Source organism: Thermobia domestica, chromosome 16 (genome assembly GCF_964235325.1).
Source record: "Thermobia domestica chromosome 16, izTheDome1.hap1.1, whole genome shotgun sequence".
Classification (NCBI taxonomy): domain Eukaryota; kingdom Metazoa; phylum Arthropoda; class Insecta; order Zygentoma; family Lepismatidae; genus Thermobia; species Thermobia domestica.
Genome location: NC_137469.1, coordinates 121,035,359 through 121,055,186, shown reverse-complemented (window position 1 = coordinate 121,055,186; position 19,828 = coordinate 121,035,359). Strand labels below are relative to the sequence as shown.

Here is a 19,828-nt window from a genome sequence, read left to right as displayed (position 1 = left end):
CTAGTGCAAGAAGTTCAAAATACATTGTATCGACAATATCCAGAACCACTATCTGGTATGGATGTATGTGGAGTGTAATAAAATGATCCATTTCAATGAATTGTGTTTTTTCATTTCAAGTACAACCCCAGGTTCTGACGTGTACTATTGCACCACAATGTTGTCAAAGGTTTTTGTTCTAAACAGTTCCAGTTCTTTACTAATGAGTGCACAAACTTTTAAAAATGTCAACTCAAACTTTGAAACAAAAATTTAGAACAAAAAATCTTTGAAACAAAATTTTGAAACGAAAAAAAATTCAAACAAAAAATTTCAAACGAAAAAATTTTGAAACAAAAAATTTCAAACAAAAAATTTGGAAACGAAAAATTTCAAACAAAAAATTTTAAACAAAATTTTCGAACAAAAATTTTCAAACAAAAAATTTCAAACGAGAAAAAATTTCAAACAAAAATTTCAAACAAAAATTTTAAACAAAATTTTCAAGCAAAAAAATTTCAAACTAAAAAAATTTTACGTTTCACGGTTAACCGTCAAACTTTATCCGGTTTTTAACTATTCGATTAACAAATAAACGGTTTTGATCATATTTATCAGTGAGTGTAAAATGTTGAACGAAACCAAGATTTTTAAATGTTAAACAAAACTTAAAACTGAATACAGCAAAGATTTGAAAATCATCAACCAATCAGATTGCACGAAAGATAGTGATCAACCAATCAGATTGCACGACAGATAGTGATCAACCAATCAAATTGCATTAACAATAACTTTGCCAGTGTTGTAGCATGTATTGCCTTTCGTCTATGAGTCATAAGATTCAATAAGGTTAGCTATCAGATTTCAAATCAATCACCACCAACGATCTTAGACTATGAGCTGTGACTAAAGTTCAATGTATTGTTTCAAATTTCGCACCTTATGTTAAAATTCTGTTTATCACCATTCCCAAATTTAAAGAATACTTCTCTTGATATACCTAAGTCTTAGAGTTAATCATATCATTATATGTTCAATAATGTCAATAATGTCCGTCAATTGTTTACCTGAGTAGAACCAACTGTTTTCTAGAAGTGTGTGTGTACTCAAACTTAAGAAGTACCACAACAAAGGAAATGAATCCCTGTACACTACCTCATCAAGGACAATCACGTGGTACAACGTCTTGCTTACGTTTATATTTGGCGGGAATAATCAAAACCAATGACGCATTATCAAATTATCCTACAAAGTTTCAATGTACCAATGTCCTGAACTCCTAATCCCATCATAGGTCAATAATCGATCACGTGATCATAATGATTTAACCAATGAATGAGATACTATCCAATTACCAATTATTGATACGACAATAAGAAATGTATCCCTTCCAAAATTTAAGATTGGTACACAAATACACCTGTGTCTTATGAAAAAAGTAATAAATCCTGTACTTATTCAATAATAAAGCCGGTCAATAACATTTAAATTTTGAATATTTGGCCATAAGAGGAACATCAACATCTACAATGGGCCCTAAAAAACGTTTACCGAATTTTGTTATTTGATAATTCCCAAATTTAAAAGGGAACATAAACATATAAAGGTAATAAACCATATAACATGCTAAATTGGGGTCAATAACCTCCGAAATTTGATTTTTGGTAGTTCTTTACCTATGAAAAGGGAACGATGTGGACCATCCAAATTTATAGTGGTGCATATTGGAGACCTGTACTATGATACCAAATGCTTATATTAAACAATTTCTAAAACCGAGTGGATGAGCCAAGATACCCCTCCCAAATTTTTAAAGGATGCATCAATGTACTCATGTCTTATGATATGAAATGAACCTATATACATGACCATATAAGGTAATAAAACCTCATCAAAGGGAAGAAATTGGGCCAAAAACCAAACACATGGTACAACATATTGCTTATGTTTATATTTTAGCAATTTTGTACCCCTAAAAGAGAACGATGTGGACCACCCAAATTTATCATGATACATGTTGAGTCATGTACTATGATACCGAATCCCCTCCCGGGGTGCATCAATGTACCTATGTCTTATGATAGGGAATGAACACCTATACATTACCATATAAGGTAATAGGACCTCATCCAAAGGAATAAATTAGGTCAAAAACCAAACACGTGGTACAACGTAATGCTTACGTTTATACTTTTGGCAATTTTGTACCCTAAAAGGGAACGAGGTGAACCACCCAAATTTATCATAATACATATTAGGGTCTTGTACTATAATACCAAATGTTTAAATTGGGCAATTTCCAAAATTTAAGGGGTGGGCCAAAGTACCCTTCCCAAATTTTTAAAGGAGTGCACAAATATACCCATGTCTTATGAAAGGTAATGGACCCCTATACATGACCATATAACTAAATAGGATAATAACACCTCATCAAAGGGGATAAAATCGACCAAAAACCAAACACATGGTATAACGTATTGCTTACGTTTATATTTTGGCAATTTTGTACCCCTAGAAGGAAACGAGGTGGACCACCCAAATTTATCATAATACATGTTAGGGTCCTGTACTATAATACCAAATGTTTAAATTGGTCAATTTCCAAAATTTAAGGGGTGGGCCAAGGTACCCCTCCCGGGGTGCACAAATGTACCTATGTCTTATGATAGGGAATAGACCCCTATACATAACCATATAAGGTAATAGGACTTCATCCAAGGAAATAAATTGGGCCAAAATACCAAACACGTGGTACAACGTATTGCTTACGTTTATATTTTGGCAAATTTGTACCCCTAGAAGGGAACAAGGTGAACCACCCAAATTTATCATAATACATGTTAGGGTGCAGTACTATAATACCAAATGTTTAAATTGGTCAATTTCCAAAATTTAAGGGGTGGGCCAAGGTTCCCCTCCCAAATTTTTCAAAGGGTGCACAAATATACCCATATCTTATGAAAGGGAATGGACCCCTATACATGACCATATAACCATATAAGGTAATAACACCTCATCAAAGGGGATAAATTGAGCCAAAAACCAAACACGTGGTATAACGTATTGCTTACGTTTATATTTTTGGCAATTTTGTACCCCTAGAAGGAAATGAGGTGGACCACCCAAATTTATTATAATACATATTAGGGGCCTGTACTATAATACCCAATGTTGAAATTGGTCAATTTCCAAAATTTAAGGGGTGGGCCAAGGTACCCTTCCCAAATTTTTCAAGGGGTGCATTAATATACCCATGTCTTATGAAAGGTAATGGACCCCTGTATACGCCCATATAACTATATACGGTAATAACACCTCATCAAAGGGGATAAATTAGGTTAAAAACCAAACACGTGGTATAACGTATTGCTTACGTTTATATATTTGGCAATTTTGTACCCCTAGAAGGGGACAAGGTGGACCACCCAAATTTATCATGATACATATTAGGGTCCGGTACTATAATACCCAATGTTGAAATTGGTCAATTTCCAAAATTTAAGGGGTGGGCCAACGTACCCCTCCCAAATTTTTCAAGGGGTGCATTAATATACCCATGTCTTATGAAAGGTAATGGACCCCTGTATACGCCCATATAACTATATAGGGTAATAACACCTCATCAAAGGGGATAAATTAGGTCAAAAACCCCCGAAATTTGAATTTTTGGCATTTTTTTACCCATGAAAGGGAACGACATAGACACCCAATACTGATAGAGGTACATACTATGGTCCTAGGCTACCATACCCAATTTTTAAATTTGGCAATTTCCAAAATTTAAGGGGGGTGGTCCTAGGCACCCCTGCCAAAATTTAGGGGGTGGGCCAAGGTACCCCTGCCAAAATTTAGAGGGGGTGGTCCTAGGTACCCCTAGGTCATTGACCCCGGGCCAAGGTCATTGACCTTTGACCTATGACGTCACTAAAATTTTTGCTGACTCGGCTGGACATACGCGGGGGCCTACTACTCTCGCTGTTGAATGGGATTCTAAAGTTAAATTAACTACTACAACTAATAACAGACATTCTAGAAAGAGTTCTGCAGACCATTTTGTTCATAATAAACTTTTTTCGTACTAAACAGAACAAACATACATATATAATAATAAGTATTCTGTAAAACGTTCCAAACAACGAAAAAAAAAACTTATTCATAGATTTTATTAATAATAAAATCTAGAACGGTTTTAGGCTTATAAAATTCTACTTCATCTTGTTCGCTTGACAATAAATATATAAACAAATACTTGCAGAATATCGAATCCCACCTTAAACTGTAACCATATTTTTCCTTACTGGAGTATTAAATGATCAATGACAAGATAAAAATAAAAAGTAATAGGACGAAGATTCGAACACAGGTCGCGGGAATGGGAATTCTACACGGATCCAACGAGCTATGGAGCAAGATATACAAGCCATCCATTACATAAATATATGGCAATAACCGTAAGCTTCACGCTGTGTAAGAACGTTATTTTTTTTTCATTTTTATTAAGTTTTACGATATTTCTGTAGTGTCTTGTGTTAACTGCAATGAGAAAGATCATGCAGTTATCTATTTGGTTAGGGATTGAGCTTATAAAACTCTTTTAAAATTTAATTTAAGGTGGTAGCAAGGAATGTGTACCGATTTCATTCTCATAGTAAGGGGCAAAATATACTATTCCGCGAAAAACATTCATTACTTATGAGACAGACAATACAAGTTTATGTACTTATTGTCATGGTATCATCTGTGGAAATCCTCATACCTGCAATGACTCTTGAGACGGAAAATTCAGATGATAAACTCTGTGATAAAACAAATACAGAAAGAGAAGGAGTCCGACCTCTAAAGATTCAAGTAGTAGTTCTGCTTAATAAGTAGAACATTTTCAATAGCTCCATTTCTTCAATTGCTTTTAAATACAGTTTTGCGAGGTACTTTTTGTTTAAGATAATTTTCCAAAATAATTCAAATATTTGAGCGGTCTAGGTGGCCAGCCAATTATTGATGAGGTCCGGGTTTCTAGTCTTGGCGGGAACCTGAGGTGTTTGTGAACTTTAAATAAAAATGTTGTAAAAGACAAGAGAGCCAATAGGCAACACACTGAATTTATAGTAAGTAGAATGACCCGTAAATATCCAGGTAATCATCATCATCATCATCATACGTATTCTGCCCTTACTGGCAGGTCACTTGCCGCAGCTGAGAAGCTTCCATGCTTCACGGTCCTCCGCTTACCTCTTCACCTTCACGTATAATCATTCTGCTTTTATATATTCCATTAATAGTAGCCTCCTTCGCCCCCTCTCTCTCCTTCCTACCACCATACACTCTAGCACGTCCCTCATGGTACAATTTCTTCTTAGGCAATGTCCCAACCAGTTTCACTTTCTCTTCTCAATAATATCTAAAAGTGTTTTTTTCTCCACCATTTCTAATACCCTTTCACTCTTTTCCCGCTCGACTCAAGTAATTATTTCCATTCTTCGCCACACCCGATCTCGAAAGCTTCCAGAAGTTTTTCATAATTTTTGCGTAATGTCCACGTTTCCGTCCCATATATTTCAACATTCCACACGAAACATTTCATGAGTCTTTTTCCCAACTCTATATTCAAGGTCCCACAAAATAGACCTTTCTTTCTCCTAAAGACTTCTGTCGCAATTCCCATCCTTGCTTGCTTTTATTTCACGTTCGCAGTCATTATGATGTCATTATTAAGGATACTACCCAGGTATCGAAAACTATTCACTTGTTCTATTTTCTCCCCTCTCACTTTGACACAGACCTCTTCGTCCCAATCTCCATGGCTTTTGTCTTTCCAACATTTATTTTCATTCCATATTCTTCAAAGCCCTTCCTCAAGTTTTCTAACATCTTATTGATTATCTTTTCAGATTCTACAACAAGCGCCATATCATCTGCACATCTTATATATGTAATCACTCTACCTCGTTACAGTTAATAGTCCAATGTAATCTATGAATACATTTACACGAGAGTAAATACAGGGTGGCCCGTATATATTACCTTACTTCGACTTCTTTATTATTTTTTGACAACTTCTGAGCAAGGTGTACTTTAATAATATATTTCTTTTTGATATTTTTTGACGTATTTGCTGAGAGACACTTCCATTATAAATGCAACAACTAACCAGAAAAACACAAAATTTTATGTCTCGTAAATGTGTCTGCAGCCATGCTGGATTGACCGTCATATTGGATAAAGCAAGAGTACGAGAGGCACAATATTTTATTTCTATATCTATATCTATATCTATCTCTCTCTCTCTCTCTCTCTATATATATATATATATATATATATATATATATATATATATATATATATATATATATATATATATATATATATATATATATATATATATATATATATATATATATATCTTGGGGACACCGTGTACAAGGTTTCCGAAACTCAAGAATTATGTTCGAGTTCAACTCTCCGCAGGTACACTGGGTTTTATGTGTGGTTGGCAGAAATGTTGGATTATCCGCCTTATTGGACGAAGCAAGCGTCAGAGAGGTGGGGACTTTTAATATGTTGTTATACCTAGCTTAGGGACTCTGTGTGCAAAGTTTCAGAAATTGAACACTTATTTCAAGGTTCACCTCCTAGCCATATTGGGTTATTTGAAAAAAAAATCGCCAAAAACGATTTTTTGTGACGTGAAAAAGTACGTCGTGTGTAGCCAAATTGTTAAGTTAATTTTATTGTGAGATTGTCATTATTTATACTGTAAAAATAAATGTATTATAAGGTATAAATATTTTTAATTGTATACATTAGGGAGAACGTAATGAAAAGCGTTTTTATTTTTCTCTTACAACGGTAACAAAATTTTCTTTCTTTTAGCCTGCAAAACTTTGTCAGTCATTTGTGTACATTTGATCAAGTTATTTGCATTAATTGTAAGATTCTATTTGCTCATAACTAGATATGATACTGTTTGATAAAATAACACGGAAATGTACATGTCTGCTTGAACTTTGACATTTCTCTTTACATATCATCTTTTAAGCACTGAATTTATAAAATATTTTAAAACTTTTCTTTTTCTCCATAATTTTATTCTACTGCCCAAAGAGAATGAAAATATTTTTAATATCACCCGTCTAGTGTGAATCATTTTTTCATAATACATTTCTATCACACTTCCTGGGGTGTGGGAATTGAAGACTGATTGAATGCACACTAAATGTATCTGGTATTAATATTGTAATGACCCAAGTGATGTGATAAACAAACAATCCCACACGTTAGTGTTTACAAACACCACCACGTGGTTCGGCAAGAAGACTTCACACCAGATGGATCTACAATCACTTGCAGACGGCGGCTTCTAGCCCCTCCCACGGAGCAGAAGACGACATCGGAGCAGCAGCGCCACCGCCACCAAAGGAACCCTATAAATTGGATGGACAAAGGCAATTCAGTACCAGTTTTCTGGTGACCCTCCTCTAGTCTGCTTTGGGACTACGCCTATCCTTTCTCCTGGCTTAGCCTGCTTCGGGGCTCTGTTGGCCATTTAACCTTCCCTCTGCTTGCATCGGAGCTTAGGGTCCCTAATTCCACTCTGCTTTGCCTTGCTTTGGGGTTCTGTAGAGATCCTGTCTGCGACCCTATGGTCAAAGACTACCTGTAACTTACCTTGTAAATTTGAAGAGATTACTTGTATAGTATTTTGTAAAAATACTTTTATAGTGAGAATTTTTGTGATAAAAGTCGGTAGTGGGAGTCGATTCCGGACACTCTTTTTATTAACGCTGTACCTATGCCTGCAACATAAATACTATTTTGCTTCAAACACTACACAAAGTTTTGCAATTATACTAATTATATCACCTGGATAAGAGGGTTATATTTAAGTTTGGTGGTTACGGTGGCTCATTGGTACAGCGCTTACCTCTGGTGCGTGGTGTTCCTAATTCGATGCCCACCCAAGTTAGTTTGTGGTGGACAACATCGTACGTTTTATTGGAGTACTCCGTATTCCTCCCACAATAATATTCCACTAATTCTTCCAAGATCATTGGCTTGTTATATTCATCCGTCTCACTTAGCCGAAAGAGCATAATCGTGGGACTTAAACTTAATGATTGCATTTAATTTTATTTAATTAATATTTGAGACTATCATCATTTATATAGTAAAAATAAATATTTTGTAAGATATAAGTACTTTTACTTGCATCGTTCATAGAAAACAATGAAAAATGTTAATTTTTAATTTTGCCGACAATAGGAGTGACATTTCATAAAGATAACCAAGAAATTTCTGTCGCCTTTTCATCCACCACTTTCGAACATCGATATCTCACCTAAGACGTACTTGGAAAATCAAAAATAGTCTCCACCAGCACCGACGACCTTCTGCCAAAGTTCTGGAAGGCAATGGATTCCATCCCGGTAGAGCTTGGGTAGCCGTGAAACGAAGAAGGTATAAAGTGCATTTTGCACCTCTACTAGGGCTTTGAAGTAACGTGCTCTAAGGTGATAGTCCAAGGAATAGAACAGGTGAAAATCGGACGGTGCAATGTTCGGGGAGTATGGCGGATGCAATAGTGTTTCCCATACAAAGCGTAGAATGGTGTCCTGGATCATCCTAGCCATGTTGGACTTAGCGTTGTCCTGTAATAGGAGTACCCCTTTGCGATTCAGAAGTGCTAGCTCCAGAGTTTTGAGTTTGTCTTGGATACGGCTCAAATGGTGACAGTACACAGTTGCATTGATTCTCTGACCAGCTGGTAGCAGTTTCCGATGCACGATGCCGTGAGCAATCCACCAAACACACAGGAGAACCTTCTTCTAGTGCAATGCTGGGTTTGACTGTCTTGGAACCGGTTCATGGGATGCTAACCGATGATGATGGCGCCGTGGAGCTTGGTATAGGACCTACTTATCATATGCCAACATCCTGTCCAGAAATGACTCCTTCCTCAGACGAGACAGCAAAGAAACACAGGCGTCTGCTTGTGTTGCCTTCTGGCCCGGAGTGAAATCATGTGAAACTCATCGACCCAACTTGTAATGCTTTCCAAGTTGATGGAGGTGCTTCCGAATGGTTTCTCCACTCACACTGAATTATAGTTCAAGTTCCTCACCTGTTCACCATTGTCTGGCCACTGTTCACCTCAATTGCTGCCTGAAGATCTTCATTTTGTACATGTATTGGTCTCCCGGCACGTGGTGCGTCTTCGAGTGTTTCGTCACCGCCTTTAAACTTATTAAACCACCACTGGACTATCCGCCTAGTCACGACAGCCTTACCAAAGGCCTGGCATAACTTCCGCCCCGCTGGAAGGTCGTTTGATCCCAGTTTGAACTCGTACAGCATACACGCCCTTATGATGCTCTGTGGAGGTCCCATGTTCACTCTGTCCTTACGCAAGTTCACGGTGTAACTGAACTGCCGCAACCAGGTAGTATGTTGGATATACCCACACCAACAACTGACCTTCGCCATATCTCCATGCGATTCCAACTTGTGGTGTGAGGGCCAATTGAACATAGGCCTCTACAAAAAGCGGCAGAACTTTCTTGGTTAGCTTTATAATCTTATTTGGTTCAGATTGGTAAATTATGCAGTCAATTGTTTATATATACAACATCTTTAGAAAGAGCGAAAGTTTGGAAATTAGCGAAAACGCAAGAGTCCTGGCTAGCTAAAGCATTGACATTTATTAATAATAACGTTTCTCATATCTTATATATAATGAAAAATACAACTTACAGATTGTAAGGAAAAGGACCTCTTAGAACTTTAGCAGTGACCTTTTTTGTAACCATGGTGATCTCAAAAGTTCAGGATAGAGAAACTTAAAATAACAATTTGTTTGTGACTGTGACTATGTTCTCTGTCTCATTCCAACTTGAGTGTCCTCTTGTTTTCTTTTTTAGACGTATTTATATATGCAACAATTTTGATTATTTCATGTTTGAGAATTTTTTTAAATGAAACTTGAACTGGAATTGTTGTATTTTTCGCTTTTGATGACCTGAACGATTAATTTATCAAATAGCATTCAGTGCTCGACAGCGTGTACACTTTAGTGTGAAGAAAATTTTCTAAAATTAATATTTGGTAATTAATATGACACAATTACATACAAAGTAAGATCGGAACAAAGTAAGTTGCTTGTATTACAAAATAATATTAAAACATAAACGTCCTCTTAAACTTTGAAATTTGTCTTTACATATTATTTTTAGCGCACTGGATTCATAATATGTCAAATTCTTTCTTTGTCTCCACAATTTCATTACACAATAAGGCTTGCCATTTTCTATTTTTCTGGAAAAAATTACACTAGTCGACAAAAAAAAAACTTTTTCTCTGGCACACGGAAGAAAATACCTGATTCTAATAGAACTTTTCACGTAGAATTCGAATCTGCAATCAGTGTTTCTCCATCACCCTCAGTTTTACCTGAAAGAGGGATTTTCGGGAAATTTCCCCTCAAATTTCCCCTCTTTTTTTTTTTACCATTTTCATACCTGTAGCTCGGGTACCCTTAGATATATAAACACACAAATTGTATTGTATGTTAGCTTAATTTATACTTAGTAACCCCTCTAAGTTTCGTAAGAATCTCACTATTCTTTCTAGAGAAATAAACATATTTATATAAAAATATGCTATGTGTACTGTTCATTTTACCATATTCATTAGTGCAGATAAAATCGCATATAACTTCCACGAAAATTACAATATAAGCACGGTTTATACCTCATTGGACTTCCAATAAAACATATTTTCAATGATGTGTACACCATGTCGCCATTTTTGTATGAGGGAATTTCTAGAGAGATTTTGTGGGAAATTCTCTCCAAATGTAGTACATAAGATTTTTTGTCTCAACTTGATATTTGTATATAGTGATACAGGAACAGGAACTGCACTAAAACATAATTTTATGTCTACTTAATAAATAATACAAAAGAAGTGATTGGTATCTTCTTAATAAATGAACACTTACTTACCTTAACTAAAATGTTTAGTTGTCGACTTTCTTCTGTGTTTGGCTCTGGAGCATCTGTTTTGATTGTCCAATAGTAATCAGCTAGCATTTGTGAACTCCACTGTCCCTGGTATCTCTTCTCCATGGGGGAAATGTCCTGACGAAAACGTTCCCCATGCTTATCACTAACAGCACCAAGTTTTTCAGGAAAGAAATCCAGGTGGGAGTCTAGAAAGTGAACTTTAAGGTACATGTTGCAACCCATTTCTTTAAATGATTCCACGAAATCACTCACAATTTCACGGTAATTTGGGGCTTTCTGGTTTCCTAAAAGATTCTCTGTTAAACATTTAAATGAACATCAAGATGCTTTCTCAACCGGAGTTAGGAGATCCTCAAATTTTTGGTCACGAATCAAACATCTTATTTGGGGGCCTACAAAAATCCCTTCCTTGATTTTAGCGTCACTATCCCGAGGAAAGTTTTCCTTGAGGTAACAAAATCCTGCATTACTTTTGTCCATTGCCTTAAGAAAGTTTTGAAGAGCCCCAACTTTATGTGAAGAGGAGGTAGAATTATCTTATCAGGGCTCACCAGTGAGAAATAAACAACATTCTTCTGTCCAGAGTTAATACACGCTTTGGCCATTCCTTCTTGATGTAATGTTCCGCTTTGTTCCTGCTGTCCCATTTGCAGAGGAAACAACAATATTTCGTATAACTAAGCTGCAAACCCATTAACAAAGAAATAACTTTTAAAATCACAGCAAACGGTCCACTTGTATTTCTCATACTGAATTCTTTCTAACACTATTTTGATGTTTTCATAGATTTCCTTCATTTTAGTTGCATAAGCCAAAGGCACTGAAGGAAATTTGTTGCCATTGTGCAAAAGGACAGCCTTCAAACTAATTTTGGAAGAGTCAATAAACAATCTCCACTCTGTACTTACATGAGCATGTCCGAGTGTATCCATCGCAGCACAGACATTATTACAATACACTAAATCATTTTCTTGAGAATAGTAGTTTTGAAACTCTCTATGACGGTTTCGAAAAATACACACTTTAGTGTAACGATGGAGCAGATTCTAGTCTTTAAGTGTAGAAGCAAGAAGTTCTGCCTGTATCTTGGAGAGTTTTAAGTCCCGTACGAGTTCATTTAGTTCACCCTGAGTTATCAGATGGGGATCCAATGTCGATGTGCTTCCTACATAAGTAGGATCATCTTCTTCATTTGGAACTTCAGTAGTTGCCTCAAGTACGTAATCCTCACTTACCGTAAGATGAGCAGGAGATACTGGTACAGGTAATTTTGCACTGTGTGGAACTGGCCTAATTGCTGATGGCAAATTAGGGTACTGTACTGTGTGGTTAGATTTACTGGTTATCCCTTTTATCTGTATCATACAAAAGTAGCAGTCTGAAGAATGATCTTTTGTTTCCCTCCAGATCATCGGTACTGCGAAGTTCATGTTTCGTTCAGCATTTGCCCACCCAGTCAGACGTTTCACGCAAGTACAACAAATGTAGTTAGGAGCCCAATCCTTATCTTGGTCTCCTACACAGAAACCAAAATATAACTGATAACACTTCCTCACAAGTGGAGTAAAACATCGACGTTGCGATTTAAATGTCAGCTCCCCACATACATAACACAAATTGTTCGGGTGATTTACACACTTCCTCGGCATCTTGTATCCTGTAAGGTATCACACACATATACACACACGAATCTCCCACTCCATCAATCATGAAGCAGCACAAATGTAATCTCAGTGTAACACCACACAACACAATCTATTCGAACTCCACAATGCACAAACACTTCAAATTACACGCGGCCACATCTAAAACACGTCCAGCTTGGACCGTCACTCAACGCTACTAACAGTCATCAGGCTACGTGAGTCATCAATTTTTTATGCATTGTTGCCAGATCAAAATATTAAAAAGTGACTTATTTTCCACAGAAAGCATGCGTACATTTCTGCTTGTATTTGAGTAACCATCTATGTGCCGACAATAATATGTCAACGTTAGGTTTTTGTGTTTAGTAAAAGTCTTGCATAGTATATTCTTTATTACCTATAAATAGACACAATAGTTTATATCTCTAGACAGAATAAGGCTATTCACATGAAATTAACATTATTTATTAAATAGACATAAAACTATTTCTTAAGCGCAGTTCCTGTTTCTGTATCACTATATACAAATAGCAAGTTGAGACAAAAAATCTTATAAACTACTTTTTGGAGGGAATTTCCTACAAAATCCCTCTAGAAATTCCCTCTTACAAAAATGGCGACATGGTGTACACATCATTGAAAATGTGTTTTATTGGAAGTCCAATGAGGTATAAACCGTGCTTATATTGTAATTTTCGTGGAAGTTATATGCGATTTTATCTGCACTAATGAATATGGTAAAATGAACAGTACACATAGCATATTTTTATATAAATATGTCTATTTCTCTAGAAAGAATAATGCGATTCTTGTGGAATTTAGAGGGCTTACTAACTAGGGATGTACTTGAACCTGAACCCCCAAAGGGGGGTGATGTATATATTTCTGAAAGCTTGTGTCAAGCTAAGATCAAAACCGGTTGCCAAAATTGAGGAGGTCTTATGCATTCCGCTTGGGGGCAGCACTTTACAAATCTTTCAGTGTGTCCATAAAGTCCGTTGCAACCTCGAAAAGTCTGAAACGGTAAGACAGATATAAGAACAGGAAAACATGTCTTTCATCATTTCAAAAGTACAACGTATCAAAGTAAAATAAATTGTCCAAGGGTCCCCCGCAGGGTCCCAGTCGGGGTCCAACTCATTTTTTTTTACTTGGAAAGGGGGATCAACTTGCACATCGTACGAAAGTTAGTGTTAAAGGAAAGAAGATAAATCAAGTCTCAACTCTCTACGATAAGAATGTGCAAATTAGCGGTGGGTCAAAATATCAAGAAAATCTTCATTGCAAAGTCTATGGCCACCCGTATGAATCTGAAACGGTGGTCTAGGCGTAAAAACAAAAACACGCATATGTCATTATTTCAAAAGTATAATGATTCAAAGTTTAAAAAAATGTTCCCGAGTCCCTCGCAGGGTCCCAGACAGGCCCCAATTCAAAATGTTGAAATAGGAAAGGGGTTCTTAAGTTGAGTATCGTAGGAAAACTGATGTTAAATGAAAGATGAAACAAATCTCGACTCTTGATGATAAGTCTGTGCAAAATAGCGGTGGATCGAAATATCAACACAAGTGTCATTGAAAAGTCTATGGCCACTCCTATCAATCTGAAACGGTAAGGCAGGTTAAAGAAACTAGAATATATCAAAGTAAAAAAGAAATGTCCCAGGATCACCCGCAGGACTCCAGACGGGGTCCAACTCAGAAGTTTCAAATGATAACATGGGCAAATAAGCACATCATATGAAAGCTCAACCTGAACCCCTTTTTCATTTCAACATTTTGAGTTGGACCCCGTCTAGGACCCTGCCAGGGATCCTGGAATATATTTTTTTTTTACTTTGAATCATTATACTTTTGAAATAATGACATATCCTTGTTTTCGTTTTTACACCTAGCCCACCGTTTCACATTCATACGAGTGGCCAAAGACTTTGCAATGAACATTGTGTTGATATTTTGACCCACCACTTATTTGCACAGGCATAAGATTGTTGAGACTTGATTTATCTTCTTTCATTTAACACCAACTTTCATACGATATGCAAGTTGGCCCCCCTTTCCATTTAAAAATTTTGAGTTGGACCCCGTTTGGAACCCTGTGGGGAACCCTGGGACAATTTATTTTCTTTGATACGTTGTACTTTTGAAATGAAATACATGTTTTCCTGTTTTCATATCTGTCTCACCGTTTCAGATTTTTCGGGATTTCAACGGACTTTATGGACAGGCTTAAAAATTTTAATAACATTGAGTAAAGTCTTGCCCCAAGCGGAATGCATGAGACCCGCAATTTTGGTAAAAGGTTTTGATCTTACCTTGACCCAAGCTTTAAGGAAATATATATATCACCACCACTTTGTGGGTTCAGGTTCAAGTACACCCCGGGTAAGTATAAATCAAGCTAACATACAATACAATTTGTGTGTTTATATACCTAAGGGTACCTGAGCTACAGGTATGAAAATGTCTATTTTTTTTTTAAAAAAAAAAAAAAGGAAATTTGAGGGGAAATTACCCGAAAATCCCTCTGTCACGGGAAAACTGAGGGTGATGGAGAAAAACTGATTGCAGATTCGAATTCTACGTGAAACGTTCTATTAGAATCAGGTATTTTCATTTCTGTGCCAAAATCTTCTTGACTAGTGTTATTAATAGTACACAACAAATGGTATTTATCGTTGTTTGTGTTTTTCTAATGCTGACAAATATTCTTCTTTAAATCAATCCATAATTTTTGGTGATTTCCATGCTGTTTCAAACCCTACTCTGAAGACTTAAAATTTCTGAAGACTCAAAATCTCAAGAAACCTACTTTCACAAACATAAAATAACAAACCTTTATTCCAATTTCAAGAGCTTTGACTCCCTGCTGAATTTCCTTATATTTCTGCGATTTCTGAGCGAATTCACGGCGAACTTGTTCTTGTGTTCCCACTTCTTGCTCTACTCTTTCCAAATTCTTTTTAATGTGATGCAATTCACTCTTAATTGATTCCGGATCCCTACAAAGACAAACAATCTCATAATAGGCTAAATTAGATTGATTGGTTGGTTGGTCGAATTAGGTTGGGTTGGATCTCTGAATTTGAGTTTTGGGTCGTTTTTAGCTAAGCTGTATGAGACGTGTGCCTACAACTTAACATGAAATCCGAACCACATGAGCTCCCGCTGGGAATCGAACCAGAGTCTCTGTTTCAAAGTTGATTACGATAACCACAATCACGAGGAAGCTACCAGCTAAATTAGAAATCGCTTATCTGGTGCTCGAGAACATAATTAGTAATGATTTTTGTTCTTTATAGGATTGTTATAATTATCTTCCTGGTCAACATACTAGAACTCCCCTATGATCCGATTCGTGTTAAGGTGACCTTCTTGGTAAAATGACAAACTAAGAGGCACCTTCATTCTGTTTTCGACTAGTTTCTTAAAAACGGCTAACTTGACAGACGAAATTTCACTGGAGTACTTTGACAGAACTGGAAATTTCCTATCAAATAGAATTTTTAGATTTTCCCAAAATCCAAAAGTCTCCAGAAATTATGGTTACTTTCCGAAAACATATTTTAAAGGAAAATCTTTAGTATATTTTGTGTTTCTGGACTAACGCAGAAAGTTCCTCTTCTCCCTCCCGTTCTCAAACTACGAAAGTAAGTCAATCAGTAACTGCAATATTTTTCCGCTTCTTTTCAAGTTGGCTATATGGCATGTAGTGTTCAACAGACGCTAGAGACTTGCACGGGCCGAATGTTTCGGCCCGAGCCCAATCCAGCCCGAACGTATCTAGGCCCGGCCCAGCCCGGGCCCGAAAAATTTTGGAGATTTTCGGCTCGAGCCCGGCACGGCCCGATAAGTTTCTCAAAATTCTTGGCCCAAGTCCGGCCCGGGCCCGATAATTTTTAAAAGTTTTTGGCCCGACCTCGGCCCGATAATTTTTTTTAAAAAATTAGCTCGAGCCCCAATCTTTCTCAAAATTTAGTACTAAATTTGACCTAACCCTCAGAAACATTTTATAAACTTTGGTTCACAACCTGATACTTGCCTTCCGAATGGTACCATTGCCTCCTAGAACTTTGCCTGTCATCGAGAGAACAAAAACTCCATTCCCTGTAACAAAAATCTAACTTAACTGATTTTTAGCATAAAGTGAAGATGGCAATATTGTTTAGCGACAGGCTAAACATTCCCACGCCTTGTTTTTTATATTTTGAGTTCAGTGAAGGTCAAGGTCAGAGCTCAATTTACCGCATAATGCCTGCAATCGTCTATAGTGAAAGAGGAGCCGCTAAGCAACACAAACTGTAAATAGCTATTGCATTCTTTGTAACATATTTCAAGGACACACTTCTTCAACGTTTGGCTTTATTCCAATTATAGTTTAACGAAAGTCAATAATTATTAAAGAATTGCAATTGATCGGCCCCAGCCCGGCCCGACCTCAAGAGAAATCAGTGTCGGCCAGCCCAAGCCCGGCCCGGCCCGGCCCAAAGAAATAACAGTGTCGGCTCGCCCAAGCCCGGCCCGGCCCAAAGAAATAACAGAGTCGGCCCGCCCAAGCCCGGCCCTTGCAGGTCTCTACCAGACGCTAAGTGTCACCGTTGGCTTCGCCTATGATAGGTTGGAGTTTTATCATATCAGTCCGCTTTGCGCTGTTGTGAAGTGAAGACGACTGCGCCGCTCTCTGTGTACACCAAAAGAGAACAGCGCTCTGTCATCCGTTTTCTCTGCTCTGAAGAGGTGCCCGGAGTGGAAATTCATAGAAGACTTTTAGTACAGTACGGGGACAATGTGTTGCCGAAGGAAAGTGTTTACCAGTGGATTGAATAGTTCAAAAGTGGTCGACCGAGATGGAGGATGAGAAAAGAGCAAGGCGTCCAGTTACAGCAACAACTGATGACATTATTGAACGAGTCCGTGTCTTGGTTTTGGATAACAGGCGAGTCACTATTGATGAAATGGCAACCCATATGCAGGTTAGTCATGCTTGTGCATTTGACATCATGCAAAAGCAGGCTTAACTTTGACAAAGTCTGTGCGAGATGGGTTCCGAAAAAAGTCGACGAAAACCACAAGCGAAACCGTGTGATAGTCTGGTAGCATCTATTGGACCGTTATGCTAACAAAGGTGGAGCGTTTCTAAGGCGAATCATCACTGGAGATGAAACGTGGATTCTTCACTCTGAACCAGAGAGGAAACACCATAGCATGGAATGGAAATACCCCGGATCTCTCATCAAGAAGAAATTCAAGAGTCAACCTTCTGCAGGTAAAGTGATGCTCACAGTGTTTTGGGACTCACAAGGGTCAACCCTACAACATTAGCTGGAAAAGGGGTCAACAATAACCAGTAAAAGATACAGTGATATGCTGGAAAGCAAGTTGATGCCTGCAATTCGTAAAAAAACGCAGAGTTCGATTGTCAGAAGGCGTTCTTGTGTTACATGACAATGCGCGTCCACATACCGCCGCCCATACCGCTCAAACTCTTCAGGAGCTGCGTTTGGAGGTGTTGAAGCATCCTGGATACAATCCCGATCTCGCTCCGTTTGATTACTATCTATTTGGTCCACTTAAAGATGCTTTCAGAGTCCATCGATTCACCTTCGATCAACAGGTGAACGAAGCGGTGCATTCGCGGCTTGCTACGCAACCAAAAGCCTTTTCTGCACAGGGTATCGGAAAACTTGTCCAACGGTGGACTAAGTGCATTGAAAAGCAGGCTGATTATGCTGAAAAATTATATAAATAAAAACATTGTACTCTTATGATAATAAATAATAAAAATTGAATGCAGATACTTATTGACTTACTCTCGTACTCCTACTACTAAAATTTCCTACATTTTGAGTTTCGTCATTTCTACTTTCCAGCGACGGGAAGAGAAGAAAGTATGATGATCATGAAAATAAATCGAATTCGAGATTTCAACCGATTTACACATTTAATTAACCATATATATATCGAAAAAGGAATTTTTCTATGTTGTCTGCTTGTTCCTTGTCACGATTCTGCAAATACCTTGATTCTATAACAGTTCAATGTACCCGCATTAAAATTTTAAATATTTTATAAGATTCTCTAGTAGACTTTTTCGAATGTTCTTCCTACTCCCAAGAATAAAGGTAGTTCATTGAAGGGTAAAAATCAATAATTTCGATTTCTTGAAAAAAGCAACAACATACTTGCTTAAATAATACATACAGTATATCAATATTTCATTAGCAATCCTATTATGTGGTACGTCATTTCCCTGGGAAAAATCCAGAAGAGAGAATTTACTCTTTGCAGTGTTAATAACGACTCAGGCGATTTTGTAAATATTTCAAGAAATAAATGTTTCATTAAGGGTCTTCACTACAGCGAAATTAAACTACCGCTAATTTAAGAGTTTTTCTGTAATATATTGAAAACAAATAAAAATATTCAAAAAGCAGAAACGTAATGAACTAGACAATACTATTTTGCATGCGATACCTTTACCACAATTTACCTATCTGCTTTTGGTATGCCGCTATTTACAGAATCCGCAAAAAAAAAAAAAAAAAAAAATGCTAAATCTATCTACAGTTGCAAATCGAAAGCAGATAGATGAGTGGTAATAACGGTATCACATGAAAAATCATATTATCTAGTTCACTACGTTTCTGCTTTTCGAATATTTTTATTTGTTTTCAAGATATTACAGAACTCTAAAATTAGCGGTAGCTTAATTTCGCTGTAGTGAGACCTAATGATATGACAGTTTGTCCCGTAAAAGTCCACAACGAGTAATTTACTCTTGCAGTTAAGTTTTTTTTTTTTCCGAGCTATTTTCTCAAGAATGGCATGTAATTTTGTTCATATTTCATTAAAAATGTTCCATTAATAAATGTTTCATTAACAATCTAACAATACGGCAAAACTCAATTGCCTCTAAAAAAAATACCACGAGGGGGAAGTTTCGTCTTGAATGAGTTCTTTTCTTACGATTTTCTCAGAAAGGACTCAAGCGATTTTATTCACATTTCATAAATAAATGTCTCTACGTTGTAGTTTACTCTTGTGGTAATTTATTTTCAGACAATTTTCTAAAAAATGATTCATTCTATTTTGTTCGTATTTCATAAATATTTCATTAACAATCATACAATGTAAAGAAAAGTCATTTCTCATCAATATTCACAAGGAATAGTTTACTCTTGTAGGT

At 36.9% G+C, this 19,828-nt stretch overlaps 1 protein-coding gene across 1 annotated transcript in view; it reads right to left on the bottom strand.

Annotated features, from left to right (window-relative positions):
* Window positions 1-19,828, bottom strand: part of LOC145672601 (structural maintenance of chromosomes protein 6-like) — a 355,639-nt gene that overhangs the window by 53,321 nt on the left and 282,490 nt on the right. Inside the window, exon 20 of the mRNA XM_081741761.1 lies at window positions 15,479-15,644. Coding sequence (XP_081597887.1) covers window positions 15,479-15,644 — 166 coding nt within the window. The remainder of the gene's footprint in view (window positions 1-15,478; window positions 15,645-19,828) is intronic.